Source organism: Plecotus auritus (genome assembly GCF_963455305.1).
Source record: "Plecotus auritus genome assembly, chromosome: 5".
NCBI lineage: Eukaryota > Metazoa > Chordata > Mammalia > Chiroptera > Vespertilionidae > Plecotus > Plecotus auritus.
The window spans coordinates 28,547,612-28,564,205 of NC_137776.1; the positions used below are offsets into that span (position 1 = coordinate 28,547,612).

General features: G+C 42.2%; 1 protein-coding gene across 3 annotated transcripts in view; it reads left to right on the forward strand.

Moving 5' to 3' along the window:
* The window catches only part of NYAP2 (neuronal tyrosine-phosphorylated phosphoinositide-3-kinase adaptor 2), a 240,673-nt gene that overhangs the window by 95,015 nt on the left and 129,064 nt on the right, over window positions 1-16,594 (forward strand). For all 3 annotated transcript variants that reach the window (XM_080669908.1, XM_080669907.1, XM_080669909.1), the window contains one exon: window positions 4,042-4,343. In XM_080669908.1, coding sequence (XP_080526034.1) covers window positions 4,042-4,343 — 302 coding nt within the window. The remainder of the gene's footprint in view (window positions 1-4,041; window positions 4,344-16,594) is intronic.

Below are 16,594 nucleotides of genomic sequence, written 5' to 3' on the forward strand. Positions count from 1 at the left end.
ATCTATCTATCTATCTATCTATCTATCTATCTATCTATCTATCTATCTATCATCTTATCTATCTATTACAAGCATGTCAAACTTGCAACCCATGGACTACATGTGGCCCAACAATGAATTTTTTTAAAAATATATTTTATTGATTTTTTACAGAGAGGAAGGGAGAGGGATAGAGAGTTAGAAACATCGATGAGAGAGAAACATCGATCAGCTGCCTCCTGCACACCCCCCACTGGGGACATGCCCACAACCAAGGTACATGCCCCTGACCAGAATCGAACCTGGGACCCTTCAGTCCGCAGACTGACGCTCTATCCACTGAGCCAAACCGGTTTTGGCCCAACAATGAATATTTTTGCGGCCCAGCCAATATAACGGTATATAAGAAATGTTTTAATAAAAATTTTGTAACTTAATTTTTACAATATCCTGTTATACATAATTATTAGTAATGAACTAAAATCTTTGCTAATGACTGATTACAATAATCGTGTTGCATACATTTCCCTTACGTGCCTTATGTGCTGGTGCACCTTTTCTCTCCACTAATACTAGCAGCGAATATTTTAGCGGCCAACTGCCATGTCATTAGTCTTGGACTGACTTGTTTGGTGTGTGCAATAGGAAATATTTCACTTTCAGAGAACAAGAAAAATGGTTTATTTGCATTACACTTACTAATTTGTGCAGTTATTCAGTGTCTGGTAAGTTGATGTTCAAGAAAAAAATATTAATTTTTATTAAAATGTTCTATTATTTTATGTTAATGATTACTCATTATTGCAGCTCTTTGTATTCAGTATGTCTCTATCAAAATCAAATGGTAGTAAAGATAAACAAAAAAATTGCTGACAAACATCGAACTTTCCAAGAAAAGTGGGTATTGGAGTATTTTTGCTGTGAAGTAAAAAATAAAATAATCTGCTTGATATGTAATAATGCTATTAGTGTACCCAAGTTATATATTGAAAATTGAAGCTTTTGTGTGTTTTTTGCGGCCCACATAAACTTAAACCTTGTTTATTTGGCCCATGTTAGCCTTTGAGTTTGACATACTTGATCTATTATCTATCTATCTGGAATGGGATTCTGTTTCTCTGCAACAGTTCTCAAGGAAAACTCTACTATAAAATATTGTCACATTTGCTTCAAAATTACACACAGAAGCTACAGCCTTGTCACTTCAAAAGATGACATCTCACCTTGGTAGCTCACCCTTCTCAGGGCTTGTGTTTTCATCTCTAAAGGGAAATAATTCTCAGGAAGAGACACACAACATTAATGCTGATGGATTTTCAAGATGACAGCAAGACAAATAACAACCTCTGTAGAATAGCAGTGTCAAAGCATTTTTGAAATACTTGTTTTGTAGCTTTCCTTGTCAGTCCTGATCAACAGGTGCTTTGAAAAACTGAAGCAAGTATTGAAGAAAATTAAGAGTAAATATAAGGAATATATTTGCTTAGATGATCATAATATTTCGAATCAAATGTAGGATTTTGTTTTGATTCTGTGTGCAGTTTTTTGAGGTTACACTTTATGTATACCACACTTTAGAGACATGGTCTTACAATGTAAATGACAATTCCATAAACAAGATTCAGGAGAATAGTATTTAAAAATAGGAATTTTAAAGCAAAAATTATTGACTGCATATTATGTCAGACTCTGTGCTAAGTGGTTGATATACACTGAGTTGCCAGATTATTATGATCTCTGAATGCATAATAATCTGGCCACTCAGTGTGTGTGTGTGTGTGTGTGTGTGTGTGTGTGTGTGTGTATTACAGGCTCAGTGCATGAATTCGTTCATAGGTGGGGTCCAGCCAACCTGGCCAAGAGGAGGGGATATGGGTGGTTGACCGCCTGCCTGCTGGTCAAACTCCTGGTCGAGTGGACAATTTGCATATTAGGCTTTTATTATATAGGATATACACTGAGTGGCCAGATTATTATGCATTCAGAGACCATAATAATCTGGCCACTCAGTGTATAGTATCTCAGGCAAACTTAAGAACAATTCCCATGAGGCCAGTCCTACTATTCAATAGATATAGAAATAGTCTTAGGGTTCAGTAGCTAATGTTACACAGCTGCTCAATGAGGGAACTGAGGATGGAGCCTACAACTCAATGAATCCAGAACACAATTGCTGGGGTCTGTCCATTAGCCATTAAGTTGTTTGGGTGAGAAGTTTACAAATATTGTATCTATTACGTCTGAGAAAACAACCTTATTTTGTGTGTTTTATAATAGAAAAACGAATCAACACAACTAGATCTTGCAACATTGCCTACATTGTGTGAGAAAAAGCATACTTGTTTAAATTCAGGATTATGAAACATTTTTATATTTATAACATGAGATGTGTCAGGCTTAATCTATCTCAGTCTTAAAGTCTTACTGCAAAAAGACTCTGCAGCCCCCATACATTTCATTCCAAGCCAAGTATTCCTACAGTGGAGCTGGTTCCTCCCTCCCCAACCACCATTTAAATGCTCAGTCTAAAGCCAGAGAATGTCCTATTTTCACATACATTTCTTATTTCTAGGGTCTCCAGTTTGTTTTTAGGCTTTCTGTTACATCTTGTTTTGTTTCTGAATACCATGGACTGTATGATTGTTCCCAAGCCTATCAGTTCATGTCCTCTAGAAAGCAGACACCAAGCTATATGGGGTTAAAAGTATGAGAGATTTATTGAGGAGGGTGTCTGGGATAGGGAGAATGCAGAAATAGGTAGAACAAGCCTCAGGCCATGATGCAGGTTTGACAGCTATAAAAGGAGAGTGGGGTGGAAAATTGATTGGATAAGAAGATCCTCAAAGCAGACCAAGGTATAGTTATGGGAAAGTCTCAGCCAGCCCAATAGGGAAACTTAGACACAAAGATTGTCCATAGAGAACTCCCACACTGGGCAGAAATAGCCAGGTCCCACAGCACAACATGCTCAGCTATTGGCTAGAAGCCTTCCAGCGAGAGTGCTTTGACTGAAATGCTGCACCAGATTTGAAGACTCTGGTGTTGGTGGCTGTCAGCTAACTCCTATCCTTAGAGAAGTTTCTCTCCTGATGGAGATCTGAGCACCTGCTGATGGCTGCCACAATTTACCTCAAGTTCAGCAGATGTTCCTTTCTTACAGGTTGGGGAGCAGCTTCTTCATGGTTTCCAAGAGACTCTTCCTGAGGGGAACCATACAAGGGGACAGCTAGTGTGATAGACTATAGCTCTCATCACTACAATTTATATGGGGGCTGTGGTTGAAACTTACTCTCACCCTCTGCTAACACTTCTGCTGGGCTCACTTGGTGGTGAGGCTCATTCCTCTTTCATGAAAGGTTGAAACCCCTAGTAACCAAAACCTTCTCAGGCCAGGGTTGCTGCATATGATGTTTCAAAATCACAATTGGGTAAGAGAATATCAAGAGGGGTTCCACACATGTTTATCTCTGCCCCATCATGTGACAGCAGCCCTGCCTCCTCCTGCTGACTGGGTCAATGATCTCTTCCACACGGCGACTCATCTTGTTGCCTGCTGGCCACTATACAAAGGAAGTTTAAACTGCCCAGGAGGCAGCAATAGCTGGTTGTTCAATGGGACCCTTGCTGTGTCTCCTAAAAGTGTGCGATCCATTTGGGGACAAGGACCTCTAACCCTGTGAGCTCAGACTTATGGGGACAAGAAGTACAAAGTCCCCTGATGAGTCATTGGTTGTCAGTTAACTTCATTCCTCAACTGCTATAATGGTATTTGGTCTCCTACCTATAAGTGGATCATGCAACCCCACATATTGTCATGTAACCTGCAGTGCTTTCTTGTTGGAGGAGAATATATCCCCACCCCATTGACATCAAGCTTAGAGGTAAGATTCCTTTTAGCAATGGAATGTGATTGAAAGGTGATATGCTACATTTGAGTAGAAGCTTTAGGAGACACTGTGTAGTTCGGTGAGTCCTGTTCTCTCTCTGCCCCAGAAACATATCCCATATGGGATATCCTGGCTCAGTTTCTTTTCATGGATTGAGGTCTGCTTTCTTTTACAGCATAGGTGGAGAAGGAGGGCGAGGCCACGAAGGAAGTTACGCAGGCAAACATTTCCGCATGGGATTCATGACGATGCCTGCTCCTCAGGACCGACTTCCCCATCCTTGCTCCAGTGGCTTCTCCGTGAGGTCACAGTCCCTGCACTCGGTGGGGGGCACAGATGATGACCGCAGCTGTGGCTCCCGAAGACAACCACCCCCCAAGCCCAAGCGAGACCCGAGCACCAAGCTGAGCACCTCATCGGAGACAGTCAACAGCGCAGCCACCAGTAAGAGCGGGAAAGCCCCTGAGCGCTCCGAAGGTAACACACCCCTCACCCACTTCATCTAGAAAAAGATTTCAGGCAACAGGTCACTGATGAGCATCTGCCTTCCTCCCTGGTCCATCTCCCTCAGGTCCCAGAAAAGAAGAATCCAGGGGGAGGGGAGGCTATTTATTGAGATGATGTCAAAAGACAAACAGATAAGGCTATTTGATTTATTGGAAAGGAAAGGCAATGTGTGTTTTCTTACCCCCTTAAAGCTTTGCATTATTAGGAAATTATTTTGCCTAGAAATATACATGAAATGTATAGTGTCTTGTGTTTATAAGTATTATTTATACGACTAAAGTACTATGTGACTGTTAGGATAAACTTATAATGCAGAAAAATATAAAGAAAAAAATGTAGTCGTTTTTAAAAATATATTTTTTTTACATTTTGGTGTACTTCCTTCCAGTGAATGTGTGTGTGTGTGTGTGTGTATTTCAATGTCTACATTTTTCCTCATTATGAAACACGTAGATCAAATATATCTCAGCCTCCTATCTGGTTTATGAATATAAATTAGGTCAGGCTACCCCCAGATCTGTTCAGCTCTTTAGTCCTCACTTGAGTCAATAAGTCTTGGTTTTCCTGAGTTTTTTCCTGACAGTCTGTTGGTGGGGGAGTGATCTCTAGTGTGCTTAGATGGAAGCCCATTTAGATTTTTGTATATAAGTTGTGGAAAACACTTCAAGGTTCCCAGTGCTGTCAGCAACCAGCTTGAGAGCATGGTTGTACCAGGCTCTGTAGCCTTTCTCCCACCCTGTTTGTCCCTGACATTGTCCACAGCATCCCCCAGCACACCGGGTTCACAATGGTTTGTTGCAGCGTGGAAGCCAGGTGGTCCTTTCCTCGACTGCGCAGATTTCTTTGTCACCTAGGCTCCCAGTCCCTCATGGAATCTCCCTCTTTTTCTGTCCAACCTTTCCACAGAAGTTCAAACCTAGTCCATGAGATGGGGTGCCCATTAGGCATGTGCTGTGTTTTCCATTACTCTCATGTCCCCTTATTGGTGCCCAAGTGCCTGTTTAACCAAAAAACCAAAGCTTCAGTGCACACTGAAAAATACAAATACATACCTAGAGATGAAGCTAACCCCTTCGTTCTACTCGGAAAATCTCCACTTATGCTCAGTGTTTCCTATACCCATATATGCAAAACTATATCATGAATGGGTGTATGTGTGTGAGAGTACAGATAGAATAACATGTATGTGCATGTGTATTTACAAAATTGAAATCATTGTGCATAGAGTGCTTGTATTTTCACTTACTCTCTTGTGACTATTTTGCATGGCATTCAGTTTGTTAAGAAAAAACATTTTTAAGAAGAGAAGTGCATATCATAGTATTTTATTTAATCATCACCTCCTTGATGAATACTTATTTGGTTTCAGTTTGGTTTGCTATGATGAAAAGCACAGCAAAGATTGTGTATGTCTGTGTCTATGTAACTACTTTTTTCTGCTGCCTTAGAGTATTTGATTTTTTCCTCATGATTCAAGGTCATTAGTATGTCCTTTAACTTTTAACACACTGGTGCTTTAGAAAAAATTTAAGTCTTTGGTTTACTTGTTAATACACTAAAGGGCTCTGGAACATATTAAATACTAGAGGCCCGGTGCATGAAATTCATGCACGGGGGGTGGGGGGGAGGTGTCCCTCAGCCCAGCCTGCATCCTCTCCAATCTGGGACCCCTCGAGGGATGTCCGAATGCCCGTTTAGGCCCCATCCCAGTAGCATCGGGCCTAAATGGGTAGTCGGACATCCCTCTCACAATCCAGGACTGCTGGCTCCCAACTGCTCGCCTGCCTGCCTTCCTGATTGCCCCTAACCGCTTCTGCCTGCAGGGCTGATCACCCACTAACCACTCCCCTGCCAGCCTGATTGATGCCTAACTGCTCCCCTGCCAGCCTGATTGCCCCTAACTTCCCTACCCTGCAGGCCTGGTCCCCCCCAACTGTTCTCCCCTGCAGGCCTGGGTCCCCCTCAACTGCCCTTCCCTGCAGTCCCAGTTGCCCCCAACTTCCCTCCTCTGCCAGCCTGGTCACCCCTAACTGCCCTCCCCTGCTGGCCTGATTGCCCACAACTGCCCTCCCTTGCAGACCTGGTCTCTCCCAACTGCCCTCCCCTGCTGGCCATCTTGTGGTGGCCGTCTTGTGTCCACATGGGGGCAGCTATCTTTGACCACATGGGGTGGCCATCTTGTGTGTTGGAGTGATGGTCAATCTGCATATTACTCTTTTATTAGATAGGATAGAGACCTGGTGCATGGGTGGGGGCCAGTTGGTTTGCCCTGAAGGGTGTCCCGGATCAGGGTGGGGGTTCCCTTGGGGTGTGGGGCAGCCTGGGCGAGGAGCCCGTGGTGGTTTGCAGGCCAGCCACGCCCCCCAGTGACCCAAGCGGAGGCCCTGGTATCTGGGATTTATTTATCTTCTATAATTGAAACTTTGTAGCCTTGAGTGGAGTCCAGGGCCAGCCAGGGTGTGCGGGAAGATTGGCTTCCTCCATTGCCAGGGAAACCCAAGCCTCCTGCTCTCTCAGTGGCCGCAGCCATCTTGGTTGGGTTAATTTGCATACTCGCTCCTGATTGGCTGGTGGGTGTGGCTTGTGGGTGTAGCAGAGGTATGGCCAATTTGCATATTACTCTTTTATTAGATAGGATTGTTCTCAGGTTTCACCTGATACTGATACATGGGCCCTTTCATTTCTCTTTGTTTTCTATGATCTGGTTTCCAGAGGTTACCTTTTTCCTGCTTTTCTTTTTTTTTTTCTCTCTCTTTTTTTAATTTTAATAAATCTTTATTCAGATTATTATAATTATTTCTCCTTTTTCCCCCCATAGCTCCCCTCCACCCAGTTCCCACCCCACCTTCTGCCCTTACCTCCCCCCACTGTCCTCATCCATAAGTGTATGATTTTTGTCCAGTCTCTTCATGAACCCCCATACCCCTTTCCCCCTGAGAATTATCAGTCCACTCCCTTTCTATGCCCCTGATTCTATTATATTGACCAGATTATTCTGTTCCTCAGGTTTTTAATTCACTTGATTTTTAGGTTCACTTGTTGATAGATATGTATTTATTGTTCATAATTTTTCTCTTTACTTTTTTCTTCTTCCTCTTCTTTAAGAATACCTTTCAGCATTTCATATAATACTGGTTTGGTGGTGATGAACTCCTTCAGCTTTTTCTTATCTGTGAAGCTCTTTATCTGCCCTTCTATTCTGAATGATAGCTTTGCTGGGTAGAGTAATCTTGGTTGCAGGTTCTTGCTATTCATCACATTGAAAATTTCTTGCCACTCCCGTCTGGCCTGCACAGTTTCTGTTGAGAAATCAGCTGACAGTCGTATAGGTGCTCCCTTGTAGGTAACTAACTGTTTTTCTCTTGCTGCTTTTAATATTCTCTCTTTGTCTTTTGCTCTTGGCATTTTAATTATGTTGTGTCTTGGTGTGGTCCTCTTTGGATTCCTTTTGTTTGGGGTTCTGTGTGCTTCCTGGACTTGTAAGTCTATTTCTTTCACCAGGTGGGGGAAGTTTTCGGTCATTATTTCTTCAAATAGGTTTTCAGTATCTTGCTCTCTCTCTTCTTCTGGCACCCCCATAATTCTGATGTTGGTACGCTTGAAGTTGTCCCAGAGGCTTCTTACACCATCTTCAACTTTTTGAATTTTTTTTTTTGCTTTTTGCTTTTTCGGTTGAGTGTTTTTTGCTTCTTTGTATTTCAACTCCTTGACTTGATTTTTGTGTTCCTCTAGTCTGTTTTTGGGTCTCTGTATAATATTTTTTATTTCAGTCAGTGTATGTTTAATTTCTAGTTGGTCCTTTTTCATATCTTCGAGGGTCTCATTATATTTATCGGCCTTTTCTAGGATATTCTTGAAAAGCCTTATAACCGTGGTTTTGAATTCTATATCCAGTCATTTGTTTTCCTCCATTTCTTTCGTTTGTGATCTGATTCTTTGACGCCGCATTTTCACTGCTTCCCTGAGTTGGTACGGTATATTTGTGTGCTAGGTTTCCAATAGGGCCCAGTGGGTCTGCCTCCCAGTTAACCTGAGGTGGACACTCTTGGTGAACCCCTTTGTGGACTGTGTGTACAGCCTTGTTGTAATTAAGTCTTGATTGTTGTTGGTATCACTGGGAAGAATTGACCTCCAGGCCAGTTGGCTGTAAGGATCAGCTGTGTCTATGCTGGGAGAAGTTCGGTGCTAGAGACAGCCTTATAGGATTAGACTTGCCAAATTGCGATAGCCTCTGTGCTCAGCTTGGATGGGGTGGAGTCTCAGTCTTGGCTTCCCGCCAGCCTTGCCCTTGCACACACATGCGTGCCTTCAGTCCTCTGCCTTCCCCGGCTCCCCAGTCTCCGCCCGAGAGTCCAGATTCCCCCCACCAGAGCGTGGGTCCCCAGGGGCTCGCCTGGAACTGGGGCCCAGTGCAGTCAGAACTGGGGCTCAGTGCAGTCAGGAGCCTCCAACTCCCTTCCACTAGGGAAAGCCTGTGGCAACCTCCGCAGCCTTTGTGCGCACTGGCACGTGCGCGCCTTCAGACTTCTGCCTTCCCCAGCTCCCGAGTCTCCGCCCGAGAGTCCAGACTCCCCCCGTAAGAGCGTGGGTCCCCAGGGGCTCGCCTGGGGTTCAATGCGGTCGGGGGCTTCCTTCCCCCTTCCGCCAGAGAAAGTCAGCCAGGCTCTGAGCCGCCCTTCCTCTCTGCGCGCACAAAGACCCTTTACCGTACCTCCAATTCTCTGTGAGCTTTTCTCTTTCCTTCTAGTTGTAGAATTTTCACTCAGCCAGCTTTCCTGTGGTTCTGGATGGTGTCCGTTCTGTCTTTTAGTTGTAGTTTTGAAATTGTTGTGCGAGGCAGCAGTTTAGGTGCTTACCTATGCCGCCATCTTGGTTTCTCCTCTCCTGCTTTTCTTGCCAGAAAACTATATCATCAATTACATTGCTTTGCTTGCCAAAGAAGTTTACTGATTTAGAAGAGATGTCTCTGAATGAAGAGGGCCTGATCATAATCTAGAATGATTCAAGAATAAAAGGGAATAAAAAGTCAGCCAAAGGGGAGGGGAGTGATGACACAGACAAGGAAAACAACCAGTAAGGAGCATTATCAAGCACTATACACTCCAGAAACATTCCTGGAAGCAGTGTCAAATACACACTTCAGAACAGACTCCTCAGGGCAGGGTATTCATAGTGAAAACAAGCTAAGAGTCATGATGATTTCCCCCTAGAACAGTGGTCGGCAAAATGCGGCTTGCGAGCCACATGCGGCTCTTTGGCCCCTTGAGTGTGGCTCTTCCACAAAATACCATGGCCTGGGAGAGTCTATTTTGAAGAAGTGGCATTAGAAGAAGTTTAAGTTTAAAAAATTTGGCTCTGAAAAGAAATTTCAATCGTTGTACTGTTGATATTTGGCTCTGTTGACTAATGAGTTTGCCGACCACTGCCCTAGAAGAAACATTTGAGTCCCGATTCATTTGTCTTAAAAAATAGAACTGACTACCATTCATTTGGGATGCACTCCGGTAAATAACTCCTGAGATAGAGAAGCTCCTAATTCTTTCAGATCCCTTCAGCATCTAAAGACCCAGGGTTCCAAATAACTAGTTATCAAACAGAACAGAGGCTTCATTTCTTCAAAGGACACAATGACAGCAGCAGCAAAGACTTAAGTTATACTTGGAAACTACTGGGTGGGCAGTGAGGTTTATTAAACACTAGGCCCAACTTCAACAACTGTCTTCAGAGCTCTAAACATGGGCTGAAGAGCCTTCAGCTGTAGTGTGTCTTTAAGGATACTCAGTGGACCAGATGGACTGTTAGAATCTGATGCAGAAAAGGTCTATTTCTATAGAAGAGTGATTCTCAATGCAAATTTCACCTTCTCTTCAGAACACTTAATAAGAAGAAAATTGCAAAACTGGATACGTTCAATCTCTTCTTTCAAGTCATGACTTCTATAACAACAGAAATCAAGGCTCAGTTCAGAGATGGGAAAAAGTCTTGAGTCCAAATGGATGCATTCATATGTGTGTACTCAAAGCCAAAATTATATAAATATGTAGATTGTTCTTTTATGAATTCTCAGTGCTTTATAATCATGAGTTAACTGGAGTTCATTACAGAGCATATGTTTTCTTTACAATTTTTCTGGCTATCAAAATTATAACAAAGATGATAAGTGACTTTTACAAATCTTAGTCTGTCTTTTCATTTTACATTAAATGTCAGCAGAGTCAAAATATTGATTCAGCGGCATTAGAATGATTTCCATGGTTACCAGCTCCTATTTAAGTAAGGGATTATGACTTCCCTGTGGATAAAAGTTAAAAAGAAATGGACTTGTAGCAAAACAGCTCTTCCGAGTAAGAAATAAAATGGTGTAATGAACACAAGCAAAATAAAAATCACATACCAAGAAAGGTATAATTTATTTTTTTAAATGTAATCTTGCCACATTAAAAATAAACATTTACAACTCTATTTTGGGAACCTTTACAATAATATCTTTTGAAATTACATATAATACAGTAGAGAAGATAAACTGGTCATGATTGCCCTTTTCCATTGCCTCCATGTGGTGCCTGCTTAGTTTTAGGGCTTCCGGTTGTGCCTAGACTTGTGATCTATAGAACTATGAGCTGGTGAGGAATATTGATGTTTAAGCTGCCATCTTGTGGCAACTTGTTAAGGAGTAGTGGGAAGTAATCCATCTTACCAAGTTGTGGGGTAAAATACATGAGCAAAAATAAATAAGTAAAAAGTGAACAGAATGATTGACCCTCAAAAAATGCTGACCATTAGGCCTTCCCAGTATCTGCTTAGCACTTTCTGAATTTGTCTGGATCTTTTCCTGAAAGGGTCCTTCCTTTCTCATCAATGCTTTTTGTTCTTTCAAAGGGCTCAGCATTGGCTTTTTGGGTAACTATTTGAATGGCTCATGTAGATAACTGCAATGTGTCTGCTCTGGGTCCTTTTTCACTTTCCCAGTGGCAATTGCATTTCCTCGGATGTGCTCAAGCTGTGCACTAATAAAACACACAGAGAGTGGAAAACAAGCTCTGCCAGTCTTCATCGTTTGGGCATTTGGTAGTGTTCTATTGTGTGTTCTTGTTTGTTCTATGGGAAAGGTGGGTGATTATCATCGAAGGCCCACATTCCTGGGTTTCTCTTTCCAGGTTGACAGAATCAGAAGCCGCCAGGCTTCCTAGAGTCAAAGCCATCTGTCAAACCAGGCGCTGCTCAGATGGAGACAGAGTTGCACATCTACACTGTGTGATCTTTTTCTAAACGTACCCTGAGGCCCATGAATGAAACAGTTTGTAAGTCAAATCATGATGCAACACATCTCCCAGACCTTGCCATGACTGTTGATTCTAGTCCAAAAACTACCTTGCCTCATTACTGGCTTCTATTAAGTGGCTGGGTTTGACCTCACTTGTCTCAGTGTTTAAATTCATAAGAGGATTTTTGTCCAAGTTGTTGGCTCAGATGGATATTTCCATGAGAAACCAATAAACCCAAATTTCCTGAGCGTCTGTTGTGATCAAGGCATTGCTTTGGATGGTGTTCAATTGCTGTGCAACAAATTGACACAAATGTAGTCCCTTAAAATACCACATTTTTATTATCTCACAGTTTCTGTGAGTGAAAAGTCTTCCAAGGGTTGCCCAAGGCAGTGTCCCAAGTGCTGGCTGGGGCTGGGTCATGGTCTTTCCCATGCTCACCTACTTGTTGGCAGAATTCATGTCCCTGAGGTTGTGGAATGCATGATAGCTTGCTTCTTCAAGGACAAAAGGAGAGAGACTCTTTCCCTTGGCTTTGCTCCCTCCAGGGAAGACCTGGATCTTCTTTTAAAATAGCTTGTCCAGGATAACCTGCCTTTTGATGAGCTCAGAGTCAACAGATTAGGAAACTTAATTATAACTGGAAAATCCCTTCACCTTTTTTCCATAGACTGTAACTTAATCACAGGAGAAAAATACCATCATATTCACAGTTCTACGTGCACTCAAGGAGAGAGATTTATAAAAGTCCCAGAAGGTGGGACTCTAGTGGACCAGCCTCAAAATCTGCCTACTCAGATGCAAACGAGATGTATATATTGCTTTCCTAGAAACTATTCAACTATGTGATTGAATATTTCAGAAGTCAGTTGGTGGAAAGTAAATTAGCAATGCAAGAAATATATTATAATTCAATAGAATAATATAAATATCACAAGCCAATCTAAATAACAGGTAAACAAATAGGGCAATCTATAACACCCCTCTCTAGTTCTCTCTTTGACTTTTCTTTTTTCCCATCTAATTGAAGTCACTCTGCTGCAAAATGCCTGGATTATTTTACTGAGTTGAAAGTGGGAATTTTGCTTGTTTGTTTCAGCTTACTTATGAGACATGAGAAAATACATTCCTTAGTCCAGCAGCCATATGCCAAAGAACTCCTAGAACATAAAGATCCAAGTAAAATATTGACATCAAAATGGTGCAAATATTTAAAATTATAGGATACATAAATAAATGTCTATTTGATACTTGCTGTGAACATTCCTAGTTTGTGATTCTCTTGTGGACCTAGTGGGCTAGCTTGACCCAGCACAGTTTCTGTTCCCTAAAACACCTGGTGGATGTGGGCTGGATAATGTACAGCAGCGCTGATATCACCATGGTGCTCCCCAGTGCTTTGGCCTGTGGATTTACCCAGAATCCAATGATTGTAGGGATTGGTAATAATGATTTATATTAAGTACCTCTACCTGCCTGTTGAGTAGCATGTTGATGATAAATAAAGATGAGACCACATGTTCCCAAGTTATGCAACTTCTGAATTGCAGTAGCACATCAATTTCCACTTATGGATAAATGACCATCAGAAAGCCTGGGTCTGCAAATGAAGTGAAAGTTCCTGCTGTAACCCTCATTGCAACTTTTTCATGGTCTCTGTTTTTGTCTGGCCCCAAGCTTGGATAGGGATTTATCCATGCAATTTATACTAAAGGACTAAGGACTAATGTAGTAAATTATTACATTACTAATATTTTGTAAGGAAAATGGAGGAAATGAGTTGACCGCCTACTTTTCTTACACACCCTCTTCCTCATTTACTTCTCTACAAAGCCCTTGCCTTTCCTCTATTTCTTTTGACTTCAACCTGGCCCCTAAACATGTTATTTTACAAATGAATCTTCCAGGAGACTAATTGATACAAAGAGTTAATGCAGTTTCAAGCATCTTTAATGCAGAAAGAAGTTCAGGCATTTAGAGAGCTTAGAGGAAAAGCACAGTGATTTATGATCCTCAGAGAGCTAGTGCATCGGCCATCCATCCATCACCGCAGTCCTGGCTTTGTTTACAATACAGTAACCGCTCTGAATGATTTAAAAGATGAGAAGGTTGTCCGCTTGCTCTTAGGTTTGTAAAACCTCATACTATATTTCTTCCATTGCTTTACATTTCCGAATCCTAGGAGGACACAAATTAATTATGAGTGGTGGCAAAGAATACTGTTGACTGGCTGTGATGTGTTATTGGGTAACTTTTAGTTTATCCTCATGCTATAAATCACACAATGTTCAGCTTGTGCCATTTAATAAGGTTTAAAATCCAAGTTTCTCAATTAAGACAATAGAGAGCTGAGATTTCTTTGCTTAAATGACTTTTGGAAGGTAGCTTTAATCTTTCTTATTTTTCTATAATTCTGAGTTTCCCTAAGCCAGTGGTCGGCAAACTCATTAGTCAACAGAGCCAAATATCAACAGTACAATGATTGAAATTTCTTTTGAGAGCCAAATTTTTTAAACTTAAATTTCTTCTAACGCCACTTCTAAATAGACCTCCCAGGCCATGGTATTTTGTGGAAGAGCCACACTCAAGGGGCCAAAGAGCCGCACGTGGCTTGTGAGCCACAGTTTGCCGACCACGGCCCTAAGCCAACTCTGCCATAGTCCTACCAGCCAGGTATAGTCTCCTGCATTAATTCTGTTTTACTATTCTACAGGCATCCAGCTTCTGAGCAGCCTTTCACTCTACCTTGTATAATACTGTGTAAAGCCATTTTTTAAGGCAGAGTGACTGCATGTGTACATAAATCTTGCCTTTAATTGACCTCGATGAAGCATACACTTATTGCAGAATGAGTGCTTTCATTTTATGGCCCTGTGTCTGCACTGACGGCTTTTATAATATGTATTGCTTTCTGTGACTTTTCCTCTTAAGTGGGAAGGCAGTGATTTAAGGCAAGCTCTTCTTAATTTTTTTTTTTTTTGCTATTAATATTGCTGCCAGAAGAACACAAGTGGGAATCCTTCATTGTTTGTGAGAGTGGGGTTCTAGAGGTGCTGCTGAAGTAAGAATTTTCAGAAGCCCCCATGGAAGGATGAGAGGTGGTAGAAGATTTTATTGGCATGGAGTTACATTCCTCAGTTTCCAATGTCCTATTTACCCCAAGCCAGTCCTAAAAGAGGGGCAGCGGGGAGTTCAGCAAAGCCAGAAACAAGGCCAGTGTCCAGAGCTTCTGTTCCATGTTGTGGCAGGGTGAAGTTCAGTATCCAAACTATTTAAAGTCCATTAGTCCATGTGTGGAGTCCAGCAGGGAGCTGTGCCATGTGGGCACAGGGGAGTGCACCCCCCTGCCACAGGAGAGCCAGGAACCCGGAATGCCAGAGGGAGAAGACAGAGAGAGAGAGGGAGAGAGAGAGAGAGAGAGAGAGAGAGAGAGAGAGAGAGAGAGAGAGAGAGAGAACTTCTATTGTTTGAAAGTTTAAATATTTAGGTTTTTTGTGCTTGCAGTGGCCATATCCATCCTAGCCACTAATTTGTTCCCAGGTATGACTAGCAGGCAGACAGGTAGGCACCATCCCAGTTACTCAGACCTTTACTAGGCATGTGTCTGAACTGTCCTTGTTCAGTCCCTTCCCCCATCAATCAGCTGGGAACAGACTTAGAGAGTGTTCAATGCAGCTTTTTGGCAAAGCTGTATAAATGGCATGCCTCTATCTAGTCTTCCCTTTCCTCCTTTCCTGTTAAATAATAACTACATTATTATAACATCAATAAGTATCCAATGACATCAATAAGTATCCAATTAAGCTGATTATATGGAGCAGAACATGGGAACTCATCACCTTTTGGAAATATCTGCTTTCTGACAACTTCATCCAAAGAGAACATCTGAAAACTAAGGGGAATATAAAAGAGCTTAGCAGAGCCAAAATCCTTCTTCTTGTACTTCTTAAGGCTCAGTGAATTTTACAGAATATCAATTGCAGGAATTGTTTTTCTTTTAACTTGCTGGAAAACCACCCTCTGTGGCGCTAGGGCAAATTGTTTACAGTAGTTTCTCATCAGAGGTAGTTCACTGCAAGACCACCCTTTCATGGAGGGTTGCTGAAGGCAGCGGATGGTTTTGGGGGATTTTAGGAGCCAAGTGCAAGAGAAGCCATATTCTCTGCAGAGCTGGACATGAGGAAGCCGCCTGCTTGGCAGGAGCTTGGCTAGTGAGCCGCTGGAGCTGGGAAGTAAAACCCTTTTCCACCGCAATGCCTCTCCAGTCTCCTCCACTGACAAAGCTCAGCATCATGCTAGATGACTCAAGAGAAAATATTTAAAGGACCTAGATCCCTTGTCATTAGCATGATAACAAGATGAATTTAGGGTCAATTGGTAACTTGCACAGACAGTAAGGAAGTGAGGATGTGACTTAGGTGGATATCTTGACATGGAGTGTTCCAAGTGGAGAAAATAGTTGCTTCAAAGTCCCAAAGGCAGGAAGTGCATAGTAAGGAGGTCTGTGTCAGGGGGCATTGTGGGTAAAAAAGACAAGAGCAGGAAATGAGGTCAAGGAGGACAAAGAAGATGAGAGACCCTGTAGGATCTTCCTTGTAGTCCATCCTAGGGCTTTACATCCTAGGGAGCCGTTGTGAGGGGTGGGGAAGAAAGAAGAGTGGCATTATACATTGTGGTGACTGTGGTGAGGATAAACTCAGAGAGGTCAGATATAGATTCAGGGAGACCATTCAGGGAGCTACTGCAGTATTTCAGACGAGAGATGATTACTTACACCAAGGTTGCTCAGATGAAGACAGAAGCGGAATTGGTGAGAAAAAGTCAGAAAAGTATTACCTTTTCAGTTGGAGCAGTTACTCACAATCCCACTTTTAGTCCTTTCTTATGAGATATAGCTATAGTGATATAGGTATATAAAGACAGAGACATATACATATATTTAGAATATACATGTCT